General features: G+C 41.1%; 1 protein-coding gene across 6 annotated transcripts in view; it reads left to right on the plus strand.

Moving 5' to 3' along the window:
• The window catches only part of galnt1 (UDP-N-acetyl-alpha-D-galactosamine:polypeptide N-acetylgalactosaminyltransferase 1), a 45,162-nt gene that overhangs the window by 21,026 nt on the left and 2,790 nt on the right, over positions 1-21,346 (plus strand). For all 6 annotated transcript variants that reach the window (XM_068323604.1, XM_068323605.1, XM_068323603.1 and 3 more), the window contains exons 3-12: positions 6,257-6,396; positions 6,688-6,856; positions 14,868-15,034; positions 15,605-15,732; positions 15,946-16,025; positions 16,389-16,559; positions 18,413-18,530; positions 18,854-19,034; positions 20,902-21,041; positions 21,200-21,298. In XM_068323604.1, the coding sequence (XP_068179705.1) occupies positions 6,258-6,396; positions 6,688-6,856; positions 14,868-15,034; positions 15,605-15,732; positions 15,946-16,025; positions 16,389-16,559; positions 18,413-18,530; positions 18,854-19,034; positions 20,902-21,041; positions 21,200-21,298 (1,392 nt within the window). In that variant the 5' untranslated portion in view covers position 6,257. The remainder of the gene's footprint in view (positions 1-6,256; positions 6,397-6,687; positions 6,857-14,867; positions 15,035-15,604; positions 15,733-15,945; positions 16,026-16,388; positions 16,560-18,412; positions 18,531-18,853; positions 19,035-20,901; positions 21,042-21,199; positions 21,299-21,346) is intronic.

Consider the following 21,346-nt stretch of genomic DNA (forward strand, 5'->3'; position numbering starts at 1 on the left):
GTGCCTATGTGCCTCCTGTAGTCAAGGTTATGATCTGGAAATGAAGTGACCCTAGCCATATTTTCAGCAGCTATTTTGTACTTCTCCGTGGAGAGCAGTAGATTGATTTGGAGCTTCAGGCTGCCTTGTTTCGCTTTCCATTATTAGGCTGTGCCTTCCTCTGCTCCAAGAGAGAGGCATAAAAACCGTTACTGGTGCCCATTGGTGTTGTCTTGGAAACTGTTGAACTTATGTAGCTCACATGACCAAAGGACAGTTCATACACCTGACTAGCACCGTTTCCATGTCATTGAACTTTCCTCTCTAACAGCAACATGCATTTATAGGATGATTGTTTATGACAGAGAAAGTGATTCAGAAAAAAGGTCTGTCCTTAGAAAATTAGACACCAGGACAAAAAAGAAAAGTAAATAACAACTGTAGTAGTTAATGATGAGTTGCCTGAAAAAACATTGCATTGATTGGTAGCACATGAATCCTTCTCTATCATTGTCTCCTTTTTTCTGTCCCTCAATTTCGTTTGACACGTAAAAACATGAAATTAAATGGACAGAAGGCGGGCTCCACACTCCCAGTCATAGATTGTGAAGTGAGTGAAGCTCTGAATCCTCTCACTCCAGCGCTGTTACAAGTGCTTGTGAGACACACTGGTTATGCAATTTCTAAAGGGGGATTAAGCCTCGGGAGAGGAGGGGATATAGAGAGAGTCACAGAGAGGGATTGGAAAGGGAATATTGGTTCTTGTTAGGGGTGGCACAGTGGCGCAGTGGGTAGCGCTGTTGCCTCACAACATGGCGGTTCCGGGTTCGAGTCCAGCTCTGTGCGGAGTTTGCATGCTCTCCCCATGTCTGCATGGGTTCTCTCTGGATTCTCTGGCTTCCTCCCATCTCCAAAAGTATGCGCTTCAGGTTAATCAGCCAGTCCCAAATTGCCCGTAGGAGTGAGTGTGTGTGTGCGTGGTTGTCTGTCTTTGTGTATGGCTCCGTGACGCACTGGCGTCGTGCCCGGAGAGTCCCCCACCTCACGCCCTATGCCAGCTGGGATAGGCTCCAGCTCCCCGTTACCCGCTGCGGCGGATACAGCGGCAGAAAATGGATGGATGGTTCTTGTTAGGAGTGGTGACAGCAACCAATTTGGAATGAAGATGGCATCAAGAGATGAGCAGTGGGATAAGGGTTGGGTGGTGATTGAGAAGAAAGATGGAGGTGATATGTAATTTTAACTGATTAGGGAAAAAGTGCTGGGGCATATGGCCAGTCGGATGGATGGCTGTTTAGCTGGTGAATTGTGTGCTTGCTTAGTGTCATAGGGAGCCAGACTGAAAAGATACACACACACACACACACACACACACACACACACACACACACACACACACACACACACAACATAAACTATACTGGAACTCTAACACAAGCAAGACAAGGGGCTTCCATGAGCACAGAGCAAACCTAAGGTGTCCTCTGCCATGCCTGATCACAAATACCGTGAGAGGAGAGACATAGTTGTGATGACATGACAGTGATGGAGGTGTTTGCGTTCATTTTGTCAGTGTGCATGCATACGGATCTCTGCAGCTGCTTTGAGCGCTGCTGTCTACTTCTTTTACCTTCGCTCTGATCAAATAGCATTCAGGGAAACCGGCTGACATCCTCCTGACAGCGCTTTGACTCTGTGAACTGGAGTGTGTGTGTTTGTGTGTGTGTGTGTGCGCGCGCGCGTGTTTGCATCCAATCATCTGTGGCAGATGATTGGATGCAGGCGTCAGTCTCAGGCTGAATGCTCTGTTACGTGTTTGGCAGATGTGTCAAGCTCTGCCTGTGTGCAGGGAATGGAGGAAGAAAATAGCTCCATCCAAGTTACAAGGAGGGGCTTCTTAATGTCTTGGAGTTTTGTTTTGTTTTTGAAGGAAATTTAGTTTTAGCGGAGATTTGGGTTTCTTTCCATAGTATATCTCAGAAGATGCTCAATATTTTTATGCCCCACCCGAATTAAGGGTATGGTTTATTGCAATCACCTCAGCATGCCCAGATGTCAGTGGCATGTCACAATTGTTTTGGCAGGATTCTAAAGGTTTACATGTTATTGTTTTCTACTGTTTGCTATTTGAACATTGAATTTTTGTTAGCTCACATTCACGTATGATGGATGTTATGGTACCCACAGAACACACCCATGCTGAACCCAGGCCTCCTCAAATTTTGAAAATCTTCCATTATTTTCTCTTGTGTTATTGGACACACTTCTTCCACGTACTAAAGAGGCACTTTTTAAAAGAGATAATGCAATGTTTTCTTCCAGATCTCACAAACTGATTTTGACATGATCTGCCATGAAATCAGGTTGTTTTGACAAAAGATACAGATTTTAGACAGGTGTGAGGAAATGCTGTCTAAAACCTGTATCTTTTTGTGTGACCACCCTTTTGGTGTGAAAAGGGTGGACACACCAAATATTGATTTGTCTAAGGTATTTCATCTGTTCTTTCACTTAATATTTTGTAAATTGATTAAATAAAATCAGATTTCACATTTTGAAAAGTGTTCTTAATTTACACTGTCTAAGACCCTACACAGTACCGTATATCAAAAGCCACTTGAATCCTTTTCTTATGGAGGATTTCCTGTAACATGTTAAATTTTCAAGTTGACATCATGTCCTTCCAGACATATATGATTTATATGACAAACATATTTCTTAACAGGCGCTCATACTATGTTAAGGAAAATGACCTTTGGAGGGAAACAGTTAACCACTTTTACATCTTGGTGTAAAAGTAATCAAATGCACTGATAGTTCTTGGTACTTATTTGGTTGACATTTCATTGACCACAGATACCTAGCTCCAGTCAGGTTACAGTATGCTGGTCACGCCAGTCTGGTACTGAGAAACAGAGCAGAGACTATCAAGCAGGGGCTGAATTCACAGCCTCCCACTGCTCCTGGAATTCCAAAAATTTTGAGAAGAGTTATCCAAGCACTGAAGCAAGCAATTTGATTAATTCTTTTAGGATGTCCTGGAGGATCTTGGATTTATTCAATTGGTTTTTGGGAATATAGCTCACTTTTGCTGTAAGTCTAAAGTGAGTTTTGCATGTAGTGAAACTCTTCATAGCCTAAGTTCAGCTTTTAGAAAAATTTACATGTCAAAGTAAGTAAGACAGCAAGGGTGGGAGTTAGGATATAGCGCTATAACGTGTATTATGGTACTCAATTGTCTGTTATTTTTACCAAGTGTTTTCTTGATTAATCAATTTTCTGATGGATAAATAATAAAAGCTGTTCATGTTTTCCTAAATTTATCAAAGCATGTCTGATGAATCAAATTATTAGTCCATTTATTGTGTTAATACTGTTATTTGATGAACAGCAGTATAACATTTTGTATTATGTTTCATACAATCATCTCATTAAAATTCAAAGAGGTGTCATGTTCTGGCTTTTAAATGTCATTAAATCTGCTGCTGCAGCGTGCTGGTCGAAATTGATGTGATTACAATTTCAACCAAATTATTGAGAGCCTTGCTGCTTTAGGTAAATTGAATCAATCATAGATAGATAGATAGATAGATATACTTTATTAATCCCGGAGGAAATTGCATATATCCACTGCTCAGGCATTACATAACAAATAATACTGGATAAACACCAGGAGAAAAAGAAACACTGACATCACAGGACATACCACAAGACATACATTACACTAACAGACAGACACATGCAGCACTAACAGGACTTATATACTAAACTATAACTAAAATATAAACAGTATAAAAAATAAATAAATAAATAAATTATATATATATATATATATATAACAGTATTAAATAAAAATTAAATTAAATCAGATAAGTTTCTCCATGGGGGAGTATAGTGGTGCAGTGATCATCGCTGTTGCCTCACATTAAAAAGGTCTTTGGACAAATCCTCCTGGGACTTTCCAGTTTGGAGTTGATTCTACTGTAAATTGTCCATCCGGATGAATGTGAGTGTGACTGGGTTTATGTCATTCATATGCAGTCCTGTGATAAACTTTAATTTTTTTCCATGGTGAATGTAACCGCCCAGTGTCAGCAGGGATAGGATCCTGCCCCTGCCCCCCCCCCCCCCCCCCCCCAGTTAAGAAAATGATTGAATTAATTAATTTTCTTCATGGGGGACCAGCGGTTAGTTCTTTGCATTTCCATACTTGTGGTTTCTTTGGTGCAGTTTCGCACCATTAACCTGAAACGAAAGAGGTTGCAAGATACAGAAGTTCCTTTACTCCCATGACCAGCTTGGCAAAAGTTGTGAGAGTTAACACTGATGGGGTTCATCTGACAGCAGTAACTGCAGCGGTTGGCGTGACGGTGCTCTTATCGACTGTCAGATGCAGCCCTTATCTCTTTCTGCAGTGCCTTTTGCCTCATGTTGGCTATTTTTTCCCTTTCAGTTTCATGTTCACGTACTTTGTATGATTTTTTCTGCTCAGAGATAACTTTTGCCTTTTATGCATTGCCGCATTGCAATCAGGTTTTCATACAGAGCATAACTTGAATCTGGTAGAACTGGTCAAACTATTGTATCGCTGCAACATGGAACATTCTTTGTACCAAAGGCACAAGCCTTGTTAAAGATATACGTCTAGAAGAGTCATTCTTAACCTTGTTGGGGGTACCGAACCCTGCCAGTTTCAAATGCTCACTCACCGAACCCTTCATTAGTAAAAAAAAATTAATACTTTTTTTTTTCTTCCAAATTTAAGACATAAGTATATGTTTTACTGGTACATTTAATGAATAGTGCATTAATGTCACCTTTTTCAAAGAACAAAACCTAGGCAGTGCATGAACTCACAAGAAATTACTTACCTTCAAATCAGTGTGACTTCTGCCGTTGTTATTGAGAGACCAGTTCAGATATGCGTGGCTTCACCTTGGCAAGTGCTATTCTTGTATCATTTTCACAGCAAAGTCCGTTTCTTTTGTTTTCCATGCAGCTTAAGGAAGTGTTCCTTTATTTTTGCCAGTGCGAGACTAGAGTTGCACAACTTGACATTGCAAATCATGCAGAACGCTGACTCTCATCACGTTCCGTTATACAGTACATGTAAATTCACGTTGCACATATTCGTCCGACCACTTTCTTTTTTTGCTCAACATAGTTACAATGAATTAAAATATTAAGAAAGCAATCAGATGACGTACCATCATGACAGGCATAAATCGACTACTGAGTGCGCAAAATCCCACGTAGCACAGGTAGGCTAATCTATGTAGCATGATCACCTGCAGCCAGTGATGGCTAAGGGGGGCGTGTCATCACAAATTGACACGATGTGTCAAACGTACACAGTGATTCATGTATGTTTGGCAAAAACACCCGACACATCGTGTCGGGTGTTTTATCTTGAACTCCATCTCTGCCGACTGGAATCTCTGACTGGAATCTCTGTGCTGTCAGATTCCAGTCAAATGGAGTTTGGAAATCCTGTTCAGCAGTTTTCTGTCCTCTGTAGCAACTATACAAGCCTAGACTAAGCTAAGGTAAGCTAGTGTTTTTCTTCCTCATGGGAAGAAGGAAATCACTGTGGCCAATTAATTTTCTCCCTCCTGCCTGTATCGCTGCAACCTGAGGGATCACTGAGGCAGAGAATCAGCCAAAGCGAGGAGAGATGGTGCTGGAGGAGAAAAGGAAAAGAGAGCAGAGGAATTTTAATGTGTCTCACTGCTTGCCAAAGAAAAGCAGTTACTATCGTAGCTGATTTCTCACTGGTGTGTGTGTGTGTGTGTGTGCGTGTGCGTGTGCGTGTGTGCATGTGTGTGTGTCTAGCACGCAGGAAATTGGTGTGTTAAATGTCTAATATGTAGATTGGCATGTACACTGCAGGTATCTGGAGCTCAGATATTATGAATGTCAGCTTGTGATTGACTCCTGAAATTGGATGTGCATTGTGCAATATACAATGTAATGGAATGTCGTCACACAACTAAACAGGGAGTACTTCATCCATACATTTGTTTTTGATCTATTAAAGTGACATCAGAACTTCAGCATTCATTTTATGACTCATGACCATTTGGAGAGGCTAATAAACAGCCAACAGATAAGAGATGAGGCAGACAGACAGGTAACGGGGGAGGAGGGGGTCACTGAGGAGGTCCCCAGTTATGAAGCTGTGAGGATGAGCAATATTGTGATCTTTGCAGGCCTGTGGATGTGTGCCGCGATGATGCTGAGCCACCCTTTTCTTTTTCTCCATCCTTGTGATTTTTAGGATGAGGAGGTTTGCCTACTGTAAGGTGGTTTTGGCCACTTCTCTGGTGTGGGTGATGCTGGACATGTTCATCCTGCTTTACTTCAGCGAGTGCAACAAGTGTGATGACAAAAAGGAGACCGGACTGCCCGGGAGAGACGGTGAGTGTTGATCGCAGCACATACACAAGTAGAGACAGGCGCACCTTTTTCACAGCCTTTTCAGAACAGAACTGCTATTCCTTATTGCAAGCGTGGAGATTATGGTAGTTCTGCCTGTGAGTGGTTATTGGAGCTGGGACCAGTGCCAAAGCAACCTCTCTAAATGTATGGGCAAACAAACAAGGTAGTAAAACAAGATGCGGGAAGATGTGTGAATGCAAGATGCACACACTCATCCTCCGGCTACCTTTGAATGTTTTGTATGTGTGTGTGTGTGTGTATTGCCTGCAGATGCCCTGATCAGGCCGCGGGACGGGCCTGGCGAAGGTGGTAAGCCTGTGGTGATCCCTAAGGAGAACCAGGATAAAATGAAGGAGATGTTCAAAATCAACCAGTTCAACCTCATGGCCTCTGAGATGATTGCTCTCAATCGGTCACTGCCTGATGTTCGCCTCGAAGGGTGAGCTACATCCCTGGGCTTTCTTCTCATTTATTTTTAATCCACCCCACTAGCGTACCTGAAAATGGTCATCGGTAACACAACCACTAGACGAGTCCGCATGATGTTATAAGGCTTAGTGTTTTATCCATCAGTCAGACTGTGAGCCACCGTGGTACCCTGTTACTTTATTTCTAGAGTGTTATTTCAACATACAAATTCAGTGTAGATCTCCAACCTAAACAACTTTATAACATAGTCATCAATCTGCTCACTGGGCTGCTTCTTTCATTTCTCTTCTTCTGACAAAAAAAAAAAAAAAGACTATGTCACGTAGGTTACAAATTCTTCTCTTTAATAGTGAGTGTCAGAGCAAGTGGCTGCAGGTTGCTTGGTCTTCAGACAGGCAGAGGGAGTCAGTCAGAACAGCAGACAGGCGTATAGTTGGTCAGCTGCTTGGAGGATATGTCAAGGTCAGTCAAACCATGTGGAAAGCAGCTCGCTCCCACCCCACCCCCTAGCCTTCATCTATGGCTCAGTAGCAGAATATGCATATATATCAGTAATCTGTTAAATTTTAGAGATAGGCATGACTGACTGACTCAAGACTGACAGGCAGGGGGACACGCACGCCAGATGGGCAGCGAAGAAACAGAACATTGATCCATGAAATGGGTTTTGGTCTTTGAACGAGAGTTGATTACTAGGTGTGTTTTCACTCAGCCTTCTCTCAGCCTATCTACTTTTCCAATTAGGAGATAAGGTAGAGTCAATATCAAGCAAGTGAATGTGACTGTGTGTAGGCACGCACATGGCTGTATATAATCCTGAGTGTGCGTGCGTGTGTGTTTGTGCGTGTGTGTGCTTGTGCGCGTGCACATGGTTGTCTGAAGGTTTAGAAACTGAATGAACTCATCATAGCCATGCAGGTCATCATTGGCTGAAACTTAGAAGTGGAAAGTCCTCGGTCATTTATTTTCAATGTTGTCAGCAATGTAGTCATCAAATGTAAATAGAAGAAAGAAGAAGAAGGTGGGCCGTGTTGTTTTGTTTTCAAAGTTTGTGTGTATGTGTGTGTGTGTGTGTGTGTGTGTGTGTGTGTGTGTGTGTGTGTGTGTGTGTGTGTGTGTGTGTGTGTGTGTGTGTGTGTGTGTGTGTGTGTGTGTGTGTGTGTGTGTGTGTGCGAGTGATTGGTACAAGTATTTGTGTGTGTGTACATATGGAAACACTTTCCATGACCACACCTTTAACCCTTAGGTACCGATTAAAATGGCTCTACACCTTAGCCAAAGAGACAAAAAATTGACATTTCATAAAAGTGTTAAAAAAAATTGTAATACAGAAATATATTTTTTTCTTTCAATGCACCAATCTTTTACATTACTTCAGCCCTATCCATAGATATAAAGTTGTATTTATTATTTTATATGTCTATATGGAATTTGCCATTATAACCTTTTTTTCTTCCAATGGGAAAAACACGAAATGTGGAATATTTCCAGAAGTTAGTGCACAGTTAAATACTTCTGCTAAAGATATTACAACCTTGACCATACCAATAATTGGTAGGATTATTAACTTTAATGCATCATTAGTTTTTGGTACAATGAGAATTTTAACTTTTCTGAACACTTTAACCAAAGAGACAAAAAATTGACATTTCATAAAAGTCTTCAAAAAAATTGTAATACAGACATATATTTTTTTCTTTCAACGCACCAATCTTTTCCATTACTCCAGCCCTATCCATAGATATAAAGTTTTTCCATTATTATATATGTCTATATGGAATTTGCCATTACAACCCTCTTTTTCTTCCAATGGGAAAAACACAAAATGTGGAATATTTCCAAAAGTTAGTGGACAGTTAAATACTTCTGATAAAGATATTACAACCTTGACCATACCAACAATTGGTAGGATTATTAACTTTAATGCATTATTAGTTTTTGGTACAATGAGAATTTTGGCTTTTCTAAACACTTTAACCAAAAGAGACAAAAAATTGACATTTCATAAAAGTCTAAAAAAAACATGCCATACAGAAATATTTTTTTCTTTCAGTGCATCTGATCTTTTCCATTACTTCAGCCCTATTCATAGATATAAAGTTTTTTTTATTATTATATATGTCTATATGGAATTTGCCATGACAACCCTCTTTTTCTTCCAATGGGAAAAACACAAAATATGGAATATTTAGAAAAATTTGCATATGGTTAAATATTTCTGATAAAGATATTACAACCTTGACCATGCCAGTAATTGGTAACAATATTAACTTTAATGCATAATTAGTTTTTGGTACAAAGAGAATTTTAAAGTTAATGAACACATTGGCTAATGGTCCAAAACGGATCATGTCATGAAATTGTATGCGCCTCGCCATGGCAACGTGTCCGGTGCAGACAAACAAAAATGAGACCTTCGTACAACTATATATTTTATTATACATATAAACATTTCAACATTCATTAAATTTCAAACATAAGAACAATATTTGTGCAGTGTATGCCGTGGTATGGTATGTTTTGTTGTTGTTGTTGTTGTGTGTGTGTGTGTGTGTGTGTGTGTGTGTGTGTGTGTGTGTGTGTGTGCGTGCGTGCGTGTGTGAGAATGAATGTTTACTGGCACTTGAAACACGACTCACAGATAATCTTGTTTGCCTCTTGCATGCATGTGCGTAACACTTTGCGCACTGGCTCCACACTCCCTTCTGATCAGCGCACAGCATATGCGAGTCTTACGTGATTTGGCCGGGACCGGCTGTGGCTCCTCCCCTGCCCCATCTTCCTCTTGATTGGCCCGGCCCTGGACTTCACGGACCAGGCTCGCCGAAAACGGTGCTCTAGGCATCCGCGGTCGGTTCTCCATTGCTGGGGTGACGAGCGCTGCGCCGAGCTGCTCCAAAAAAAGGTGGCGTTTCGTGGACCGAGAGCTGTTCCAGCCGGGGTACACAGACAAGAAAAGACGGAAGGCGTTGTAGCAGGAAACATGGACCATGTGATAAAAAAGACACCTGGGCCAGCGGCGCGTTTGCCGGCTGCAGGAGTAGGTGCCACAAGCCTGCGGAAGAAAAACAAATTACATGAATGATATGCATACAATTTCACACATCCCTCTTGATAAATAGAAAAATATTCAACGAAATAAAGTGCATAGGCTATTGCTATATCGCACAATCAAACGTAGTGAGTAACAGTAAATAAATACCAGTAAGTGAAATAAATAAGTGATGCGTAAATACCTGGTCCAGGTGGTCGACGGCTCCTTTGCAGCGATTATAGTCCATTATTATTTGTGGGGGTTTTTTCCCCGATTCCTGGACCTCTGGTTCCCGGTGTTTTGTGCTCAGGAGGAGCACGTTTGTTTTGTTTTGTTTTTTTTGGGGGGGGGGACGACATATGACACGATCGCTGTCTTCATGCGTGAATCCGAACAACGATGACTGCACTTGCCGCTGTTTACTGTCTAAGAGCTGGGGGGGGAGCACAGCCAGCCCCCCCAGCCAGCGGAAAAGATGTAAAAAAAAAATTGTCCGTGGTCAGCGTGTGGCCCTGGAGCGATTCAGTGAGCTCAAGTGCCACACGCATTCCTTGGTTGCGCTCCACCGGAGCTGACGCAGACCTCCCCGTATAAACCTGGAGCCTCCACGCGTAAGAGGTCTGGACATCACACAAAGCCCAGATTTTGAGTCCGTACTTGGCTGGTTTGGAAGGCATGTATTGTTTGAATGAACAACGGCCCCTAAAAGCGACCATTTATCTACAGTGACTTCTTTTGATCCAGCAAATTTTGCTGGATCAAAAGAAGCCTCCGCTCACCTATTGGATGAATGGAAATACATATTTTTGCAGGTGTGTAAACACAGACCTGCAAAACAAATCATGTCCTTTTTCATGTCCTTCTGTCACACCAACTACCTTTCATGAAGGTAGTTGTTGTGAATGAAGGAACGAAAATAAGAACAGGAGGAGTAAACAGGAGGAGTAAACACAGACGGTGGGTCTGTGTCTGGGCTGTGGGGTCAATGTGGGGACAGTGGCTTGCTGCAGACAATGAAGATCATGTTGCATTATAACATGGCAGCATTATTGTATATAGTAATATATATAATATGCATATATAATATATTAATATATTAAATATATATATATGCCTATAGCATATGAAAAATATGTGGTTATAATGGGAGTCAATGAGACCATTTTTGTACCAATTGGTTCCTGTGTGTACACGGTGACAATCTACTATTCTATACACTTCCAATGACAGGCATTAAGGAATTTAGAAAATAAAGTTGAAAGAAAATGACTGGCAAAATTTAATATATTTAGCCTTTTAATTGACTGATTTATTGGGAAAGAAAAACATAAAAACAACAAAAATGTCACTTTTGGTACCAATCAGTCCCCAAGGGTTAAGAAAGCCTGACATTTTCCCCTTCTTTTAGACCCTGACTGTAACAATTTTGTGACGTGTGTGTCTGTGTCTGCATTAGGTTAATGTTAGTTTAATTAGAACCAATCAGCTCCGTCAATCATACTATCCCCAACATTTACTGGCTGGAGAAGCAGACAGTAAATCTTTGCTGTGCTTTAATGTTGCGAGATGTCACTCAAAGACCCTGACCTAATGGATGGACAACCATTCCTTTTTTTCCTATTCATGTGATACCCAGATTTCTGTGTTTGCTATTACATGCTTCTTTATTGCACACACAAAGTTATTTTAACCATCAGCTGCACCTTAAAGATGAAGTCCTACAACTAGAAAGTCTCAGTATGTTTAAAAATCTGCAAAGATTCCAAAGGTGTCTCTGTTTTTACAATGAATCATCTCATGTGCTCATTAATTGCACCTCCATATATAGAACGTGAACATGCACACCACACATTTCTAATCAGGCAGTGTGTATTGGTTAAGTCCTCCAGAAGCAGCTGCAGGATGGAGGAGATTCTTGACCTTCTCTCCTCTGTTTCTGTTCCCTTTATTCGGTCCAGATTATCTGAAGAGAGTGAGGAAACACAAGCAGGGGATGGAGATGTTCTTTTCAGTTTTTTCTTCACTATGAGAAACATGAGAACAATACTTAGAATTTAACATGTTAACAGATGTTAACAATACCAGTGAAGTTGATCGTAAATACATTAGTGTAACATTAAAGAATAATGGTACTGTTTACTTGTTGGGTCTTAGAAGTTATAGTTTATCTCTGATGCTCTAACATTAAATACTTCCATACTTCCTGTTATTTTTCTTCTTCCTCCATTGGCACGTAGGAGTAAACTGGATCCCAAAAGGAAACTAGAATTAAACCCGCAGTTCATATGGTACTAAATAAAGTGAATACCATCACTTTTTCAGAATGTTGCCATTGACTCAGTTCCCTATCAACAAATTTCATTCCATATCTTTCTGTCAGGTTTAATCAGATTTCTGTGTTTGTTTGGTCAAAAACCTGTTTGTCTGAAATGTTGACTTCCGTCGTCTGCCGTCTGATAGGGCAGCATGCATGTGACTTATCAAAGGAGGAAGCTGGAGTGATGGGAACTAGACTGTCATTGTTCTGTCATTCCGTGATGCATTCTGCTGTTGGGTATACACTCCTGTTACTTTCATGACGGAACACATATTTTCAGTCAGAGAAAGTGCGACATGGTGTCCATAAGAAATATAAAAGTAGGAAATAAAATATTATCTCTCCACATTAAGAGACTTTGATTGAACACATTATTTATTTCCTTGCCTGCAAAACCAAAAGTGTGCTTCTTTCCCCCGATGCTCCAACTCAAGTTAAACTGAAGCGTGCTTTTGTTTGTTTATTTGTGAGCAACATTATAGCTAATGTGGCATTGGATGAGTATATGTTCTACACCATCTGTTACTGAAATCAGTCCATCTGTAGCGCTTGTATTCTTCCCAGTGATTAGAGCAGTGTTTCAGATCTTTTCCCTTGAAAAATAAATGATAACTTTGGTTGATGAGATGATTAAAAGCCTTGTATGCCTGATGATATGGTGCATTGTGTTCTCTGGGACAGAATTGTTACTTAGTGATGTCTTGTATACATATATTACGGTGTATTGTGTGACTGTTGTTTTTATCAGTGAAGCTTCAATTGCAGTCTACATGCTGTAATGTTTTAGTAAAAGTGAATTAAATGTAATCAATCTTCACTATGAACCCACAAATAGAAGATATTTTTTCTTGATGTTTACTAATAAAAAAGTATTTACAAGCAAGAGATGACAGATATGGCTACAACCTGCTGTTGGTTTGTAATAAAAATCATGATCATGATGCAGCAGATTATTTTGAGAAAGTCATTTTACAATAAGAATGTATGCTGCACAACAGTGTCGGGGTATGGAAAGAAACTTACTGACTTTCATGCTGTACAAACCAAAAGGAATTAATAGAATACAAGTTTGTGACAGTGTGACAGCCGCTAGGCTGGTTCATGATCATCTGCAGGTGTCTCGAGACTAATGAGGAAGGTAGGGTCGTCTGGATTATGACCTAAATCTGCCTACCAATTGCTATGATCAGGGCTCTCTTTTTGACTCACTATCATGGCCTGCGAGTCAAAACCTAAATTCATTTATCTTTTTTTAAGTCTAACCTAATAAATTACTATTATTACTGAATCCAGTTACGCCGGAGTCCTCCATCCCTATGTTGTTACCCTAGGCCAGCATAGGTAGCATTCTGGTGTAGGAAATAAGAAATATTTTGTCGGCCACAGTCAGCTGAGAGTAAAAGTATAGCAAAAAATCAAGGACTTTGTTTTCAGAGGAGACTGGAGGGGTGGCCGGTTCAAGACCAGAGTTGACCAAAGAATGGAGTGTGTGTGCGTGCGTGCATTTGTGTGATGATGATGAGACCAAAACAGAAAGCGTCACATCTCAGATCTGCAGAATGAACGAGTACAGATAGAAATGAACCCTCAGCTGACACTAAAGACACAGCTGCTGTTTCAAAGGTTTTACAGTTATAAAACAATTACTTGTAAGTTCAACTCAAGAACATTTTTAGTGTTTAATTTTAGTGTTTATTTTTTATTAAAATGATAATTATAAAAAAAATATTTTCTTTTAAAGTTATTTTTAAGAATTGAAATAAATAACAAAATAAGTTTTAAATATTGTAAATAGTAAATGCCTGATGAATTTCCTCCATTTCAGTTTGCATATTTAACAATAGATTACAACGTGTACAGTACTGCAATGTGTCTCTAAATAGCTATCCAACTCATTCTGCAAAAATTCACTGCAGTACCCAATGCTGCACAAAGGTTACACAACTAAAAGAATAAATAATGACAACTGTTGTGGTCTTCTGCATTTGGAAGACAAAGAATGAGGCCCAGACACTCTTCACTCCACTAATTTCCATTTCTACTCAGGTTTGCTCTCCTCTATGTCTCACTCTGAGATTTTTAAAGCACTGTGATAACGACTCAGACTCTAATTAGCATCATTAATCAACAGCCATAACGCTGACTCACTGTGTTTCTAAGTCTGCCTTTCGCCGTCTAAATCTGAAAATAAGCGCCGGCTCATTATTCATTTCAGTTTTTATTGTTTGAAATCAATAAAAATATGATTTTTCACAAAGCCCTAAATGATAATCTGATTAATTTGAATGCATGACTGACTGACAAAGGTTGACTGATGTTCAAGTCCCAGTGTCTTCCCTCTTGATCATCTCTCTTGTCACAGCTCTCTTGCTCCACCAGTCTCTTTCAATAAGACTGAGGCTGGATCGTATCTCTATTCAAGTGTTTTGTTGTTGTCTTTCTCTCCGTCTGTCGGTTCAGATTTGTCTGCGTTCGAAGTGTACAGCTTCACTAGCTGCCGATTCATAACAATGCAATTCACACACTGGTGTAGAGCGGCGTCATTCTGATATTTTATCTGTTCAGTTTTAGAATGATTTAGGAGTTACTTTTGGTGCACTTGTGCAATTTAATTAAGTGTTCATCATTGTACAAGGAGTTTAATCTCACAGCGTTGCTCTCTGTTTGTAGGTGCAAGAACAAGTTATACCCTGACAATCTTCCTCGTACCAGCGTGGTGATTGTTTTTCACAATGAAGCATGGAGCACACTGCTGCGAACCGTACACTCCGTCATTGACCGGTCCCCACACACACTACTGGAAGAGATTGTCCTGGTGGACGATGCCAGCGAGCGAGGTACACACACATCTGATAATTCCTTTAGTGCTTGTGACTCTTGTTTGAGGCTTAGCCTATTTTTTAGAGTTACTGTATGATTTGTTTCTGTGTGTCTGCACGATGCCCCACAGCCAGTCAGCGTGCATCGTGTGTGTGTTTGTGGATATGTGCGTGTGTGCACCACTCCACCCAACGCAATGCTGCTAATCCCTGTTTGGGGGAGATTAGGTCCTTAATTCACCAGCCGTAGGGATTACACTCTGTTATTACCCTCAATCCCCCCCCCCATCCGCCACCACACAGCACCGTTCCTCCCTGTGAGACCTCAGGTTGGATGTGGCAAGTCAGGTGCGTGACCCTAAAAGCAGAGAGGGGAGCTCTTCAGGTAGAAAAGATGTCAGCTGGTTTGTTAAGAAAACACTCATGCATGGGGGGAAAAAAACATGTAGCACATGCTCAACTTTTCATATCTAATTCTATAAATAAGTATTTTGGAAAAGTTATTCATAGTTCAACTTCTGCTCTGTTTACATCTGTTTGTTTATGTTTGTTTATTGTATTCTTTTCTGTTTGTACATTTCATTACAGATTTCCTGAAGCGACCGCTGGAGCAGTACGTCAGAAGACTGGAAGTCCCAGTCAGGGTGGTGAGGATGGAGCAGCGGTCCGGACTTATTCGCGCTCGTCTTAAGGGAGCGTCTCTCTCTACAGGCCAGGTGTGTGTGTGTGTGTGTGTGTGTGTGTGTGTGTGTGTGTGTGTGTGTGTGTGTGTGTGTGTGTGTGTGTGTGTGTGTGTGTGCGCGCAGACCCCCACACACAGACACAAAAACACACACGTACAGTACACACACATGCACACTACTCAGTGACCTGCTCGTCACATGATGTTCTGCTGGGGTTGTCTAATGTTGTCCCCCTCTTGTTTCTAGGTCATAACCTTCCTAGATGCTCATTGTGAATGCACAACAGGGTGGCTGGAACCTCTGCTTGCCCGCATCAAACAAGACAAGTAATACACACACACACAAAAAAACACACACAAACCAACATCCAGCATAAATAAAAAAATCAATAAACTATTGTTGAGCCTGCAGGGGATTGCCTTTGTGTTTATTTGATTCTTAATTACTCATTCCCTGTTTGCTGCTTCCCATAATGGGCACTCACATCTACACACACACGTACAATCACAAAGGACATCGGCTCGAATTATATGCGATGTGTTGGCTGATTGGAAGTCACAGCAGGATCTTTTCTTTAAGCACATTTGGTTATGGAGGTGACACACTTCAAAGATGAGCACTTAGTGTGATCGATCGGCCGCCTGAGTTTATGAACAGCAGGCTGATGAGCGTGTTTGTGTTTCCTGCAGGAGAACGGTTGTGTGCCCTATCATCGATGTAATCAGCGACGACACGTTTGAATACATGGCAGGCTCCGACATGACGTACGGGGGTTTCAACTGGAAACTCAACTTCCGCTGGTACCCCGTACCCCAGAGAGAGATGGACCGCCGCAAAGGAGACCGCACACTTCCTGTCAGGTGGGTGATACAGCAGGATGAATCCTCCAATCATATCGTCATTAAATCCTCATTAGCTCCGGGGCTACTGTTGTACAGCTGACTGTGAGTTCTCTGCCAAATCAAGGGAAAAGAGAATCTGCCTGCAAGGGCCTCATGGAGTCATTAATAGAATACCACATGAATCACGCTCAGATTCATTTAGCCAGCTGTTTAAACAACTTATATCCTTTAGCTTTAGCATCTCTGACAGTCACTCATGACTGCAATGTAGAGTAAATGTGCTATTCGCCATTTCATTTACCTCAGTTAATATTCACAAAATGTCCCACAGGGTGCAAGAACAAAACGTTGAACCTAAGGTCGAGGTGGTTTTGTAAGATTCTTTGTCATTTTGTTTTCGGTATCATTTGTAATGGGCCAGACCTCAGAAGTAAAATGAACCGCCGTTTTCTGCCTGTCAATCATCTATTCTTCCTGTTCTTGTTTCCAAGCATGTTTGACATCTCTTTTCAAGGTCACACACATAATAAATCTTACATAACACGCGGAGACCCTATTTTTTAGTTGTCTTTCACAGCTCAACGTGACAGAATTTTCCTGAGGGTGTCTTGTGAGTGGCCTAAAAAACAAAAATGGGTTGTAGTGTCAGGTCAGGAAATTAAGAAGTACACTAATGGCCTGATTTACATAAACCCTCTCCTGTTTGGTGTCTGGCTTCAGAATTTAAAGCTGTTACACGTGAACAGGTTTTCAAATTAAAATGTTTATCTTCAGTTTTAGGTGAACACCAGCAAAGCTCACAATTTCAGAACAAAGGAGTAGATATAATGGAACTAGGCAGTGAGGAGATGTTCTGGATCGGCTATTGATCGTATATATATATAACTAATTTCCCTGATGGAACCTCCTGAAGGGATGAATAAAGTCCTACACTACTCTATATATTGGTATAAGGCAGGAAAACCTTATACTGATATAATTTAAACAGTTGTTAATGTGATTTGTTTCATCTAAGTCCAGGGAGCTCCAGGCTTGTTACTGCGAACCTGGAGAGCCTGATGGAATGATGGTGCAGGCGGAAACCTTAGCAGCTCAACTGGTTGTTAAACAGTTCTCTGCCTTATAATTTGGAGTAGTGCAGAAGTCTGAGGTCACTTGAAATGCTCCTCTTTACAGCTGTGAGACAACAAAAAAAGAAAAATGTCCACTAGTTTTTCACGACAAGTTTAAAATATTTTTAAGGGCAAATGTCAATAAGATGCTTTAATCCTCTGGTAAAAAGATGAAAATATCATCTAGACATTAAATCCCACATGTCAACGAAAAGACAACTGTAATTATAGATGTAGCATTGTTTGTGTTTAATTCTTTGTCACAGTATGGTGTAGGCTGTAAACACTTCTCATGGAAGTGATACACACCCATTTAGATTTGTTTTCCCGTTACGATGATGTGTTGTCAAAAAAATAGTGACGTTAAATGTGAGTTGACATCTTAAGAAAGCCTTGATTCGTTCAAAACAATCTCTGTGCATTTTGTTGTGTTGATCAGTGAAGTCGGATCTTTAAATCATAGCAAAAGTAGCCTGTCAGGGATATAAGACAGATTTAGATGGGAGGAAACCGTTCCCTGTGGGAGAAAAGTAGGGGAGAGTTCTGATGGTATTACAAACGCACACCAACAACAGGGAAGTGAGCAGAAAACCATAGAATGTAGAAAACAGGAAAAATGCAGAGAATCTTGTGAGAGCATTGAAAGAGAAAACAGGATCTGTGTTTACTGTGTGACCTTTGGAGAGCCTGCCATCAGTGAACTCACTGGAAGTACCCCACCTCAGTCTTAATATACCCTCGTCTCCTGTCTCCCTGCAGGACTCCCACTATGGCAGGCGGCTTGTTCTCCATAGACAGAGACTATTTCCAGGAGATCGGCACATATGACGCAGGAATGGACATCTGGGGTGGAGAGAACCTGGAAATCTCTTTCAGAGTAAGTTCACACACCCACAGCCAACTGACATGACTGTGTTCTTCCATGCATTGGCAACCTCTCAGGAGTGTCTGCTCAGGGTCAGAAACACACACACACACACACACACACACACACACACACACACTTTGGCATATTACACTTGTGAGACTGAATTCTCTGACTAAATTGTTGACTTGACCAGTACTTTTTCTGGCGTTATTCCGACTGGCATCCAGTCAAACGTTCTTCAGACAGGACTAAGCTGCATCATCCATTCCCAGACTGCTCCCTTGGCCCACAGTTTTTACAGTACGTTTATTCTATGTACGTTGTTCGTGCAGATTTGGCAGTGTGGTGGGACGTTGGAGATCGTCACATGCTCTCATGTTGGCCACGTGTTCCGAAAGGCCACACCCTACACGTTTCCTGGAGGAACGGGACAGATCATCAACAAAAACAACCGACGCCTAGCAGAAGTCTGGATGGACGAATTTAAAAACTTTTTCTACATCATCTCTCCTGGTGAGTGAGTGTGTGTGTGTGTGTGTGTGTGTGTGTGTGTGTGTGTGTGTGTGTGTGTGTGTGTGTGTGTGTGTGTGTGTGTGTGTGTGTGTGTGTGTGTGTGTGTGTGTGTGTGTGTGTGTGAGTGCGTGTATGTTTGTGTGTGCGTGTGCGTGTATGTTTGTGTGTGTGTGTAGATTTTAGTTTTGCAGTGGTGACCTAATAGTATGACAGGAATTTAATGCTACTAAAATTGTATTGCTTCACAAATATCCACAAACAAATGCCCACAAACTGCAAAGAAGACAAAAACAAAAACTTTTTAAATCCACAAAAGTTTGTGATGCAAAGTGCAGCAAAGTTCTGATTGAAAGTCACACAAACTTGTCAACTTTTATCCTTCTGGCTGCAAATTGTCTTCAGGGAGGGGTTATTCTGTTTTCTCTCAAATTTAACCCACAGGAAAATGAAGCAGCAGTTTAGACAATAAATGTCACCTACTTTTGTTGCAGTTCAAAGGAATATTCCAGGGGTTTTTTTTAAGTGCTGTTTTATGCAGTGCTTATACCATGTCAGTGCAGTCTATTGTGGACCAAGATTTCAGATGGGTTCAGCATTTAAGCTACCTTCAAAAAGAAATCTGTCACAATTAATGTTTTGAAAATTTTGCTGCTACATTTTGCCATTAGAACCTAGACGAAGCGAAACTAAGTGAAGATCAGACTTCTGTCCCAGTATCGGTTGAACTAGCACTAAATGAAACAACTCATCAAAGAACAGTAAAAAAACTGTTTCTCCAGGGAGGATTCCCCCACCTCTTTAGCCAATTCTTCCTATGTGTATGTGTGCTTTTGTTATAATCACTCATTTTAATTTATTGTACATGCTGTCTTTTTCATTAACTTTCTCATTAATAGCTGATGTTCTGTATAATCCAGCAATTCAACAGTTGATGAAGATTAAGTAGATAATGAAAAGAATACAAATCAAACTACAGCAGACACTCAAGCTGGTGATGGTGATTTTAGTTGTGGCATGTGGTTAAAGTGTGTTAAACTGCAGCTGTGGCTTTCCTTCCGTATCGATACTCTGAGCTTCTCAGAATGGGGCCATGTACCCACCTAAGTACTGTCAGAAATCCACTTACTGTGAAGAGCAACCTTTTAAATGTCCGCGTCAAAAAACCTGAATTGTCCCTGTAACATTTAATCCCAAGTCACAGCATGCCACCTGATAGTTAGGCTGAACTGTCACATCAGTGTCACGTGTTTCTGTCTGCCGTCGTCTCTCTGAGGTGGCTGGTGTTATTATCATTGTCAGTACCTGACATCTCCTTCATCCATCGACACAGAGGAGGTTGGTTGTAGTGTCTGCTGGGAGGAGTTGGATTATCAATGGAAGAAGTCAGCTTGTTTATCGTGTTATGTTTCATCAGTTTTCACACTGTGGTACAAGACAACGTCATCTTTCCTGCTTAGATTTTCAGCAAGTCCAGAGAACTGTTGGTTAGAAAGCGCACGGGGACGAGTCTGACCACATACATGTTGTATGAAAGCAGAGCATGAGATTCATCATGTCAGCAGTAGACGAGAGGCAGGAACTCCGGGTTGGCCGAATCAACGCTCCTGCTTTCAGCTGAGCGTTCACAACAAACCCATACGTCGTTACTGACAACAAGACCCATTTGAAGTCTGTGTATTCACTTTTTTTAATGGAATCTTTTGCTAGAGACATGAAATTAGGCCAAAATTTGTTGCTGCCATCTGATAAGGAAACGCATTCTCCTTGTTTCACATTAAACTTATGACGTGTCTGTTTTTAGCAGTAAATCTTTCTATGATCACACAGAGAAGTTTATTTAAGTACATGTGTGTGTTTACGTGTACAGGTGTGACCAAAGTTGATTACGGCGACATCACGGCTCGCACGGCTCTGAGACAAAAGCTTCAATGTAAACCATTCAGCTGGTACCTGGAGAACGTCTACCCCGACTCCCAGATACCCCGGCACTACTACTCCCTAGGAGAGGTGCGCGCACGCACGCACGCACACACACATACACAGACTGTCTGACTCACTAAGTATTAGATACAAACCCATCTAGGATTCACTTTAAGTACAAGTAGTCATAACAATAACAGTGTGATGGTGTTTCTCACCCTGGTTTCAATTTGTAATCTGTTCAGATCCGTAACGTGGAGACGAACCAGTGCTTGGACAACATGGCCCGCAAGGAGAATGAGAAAGTCGGCATCTTCAACTGCCACGGCATGGGAGGGAACCAGGTATGTGATTTAGAGTTTTAAAAAAAAGTTGACAAATGAAAAACAGAT

The sequence above is a fragment of the Antennarius striatus genome, chromosome 9 (assembly GCF_040054535.1).
Source record: "Antennarius striatus isolate MH-2024 chromosome 9, ASM4005453v1, whole genome shotgun sequence".
NCBI classification, from domain to species: Eukaryota; Metazoa; Chordata; class Actinopteri; order Lophiiformes; family Antennariidae; genus Antennarius; species Antennarius striatus.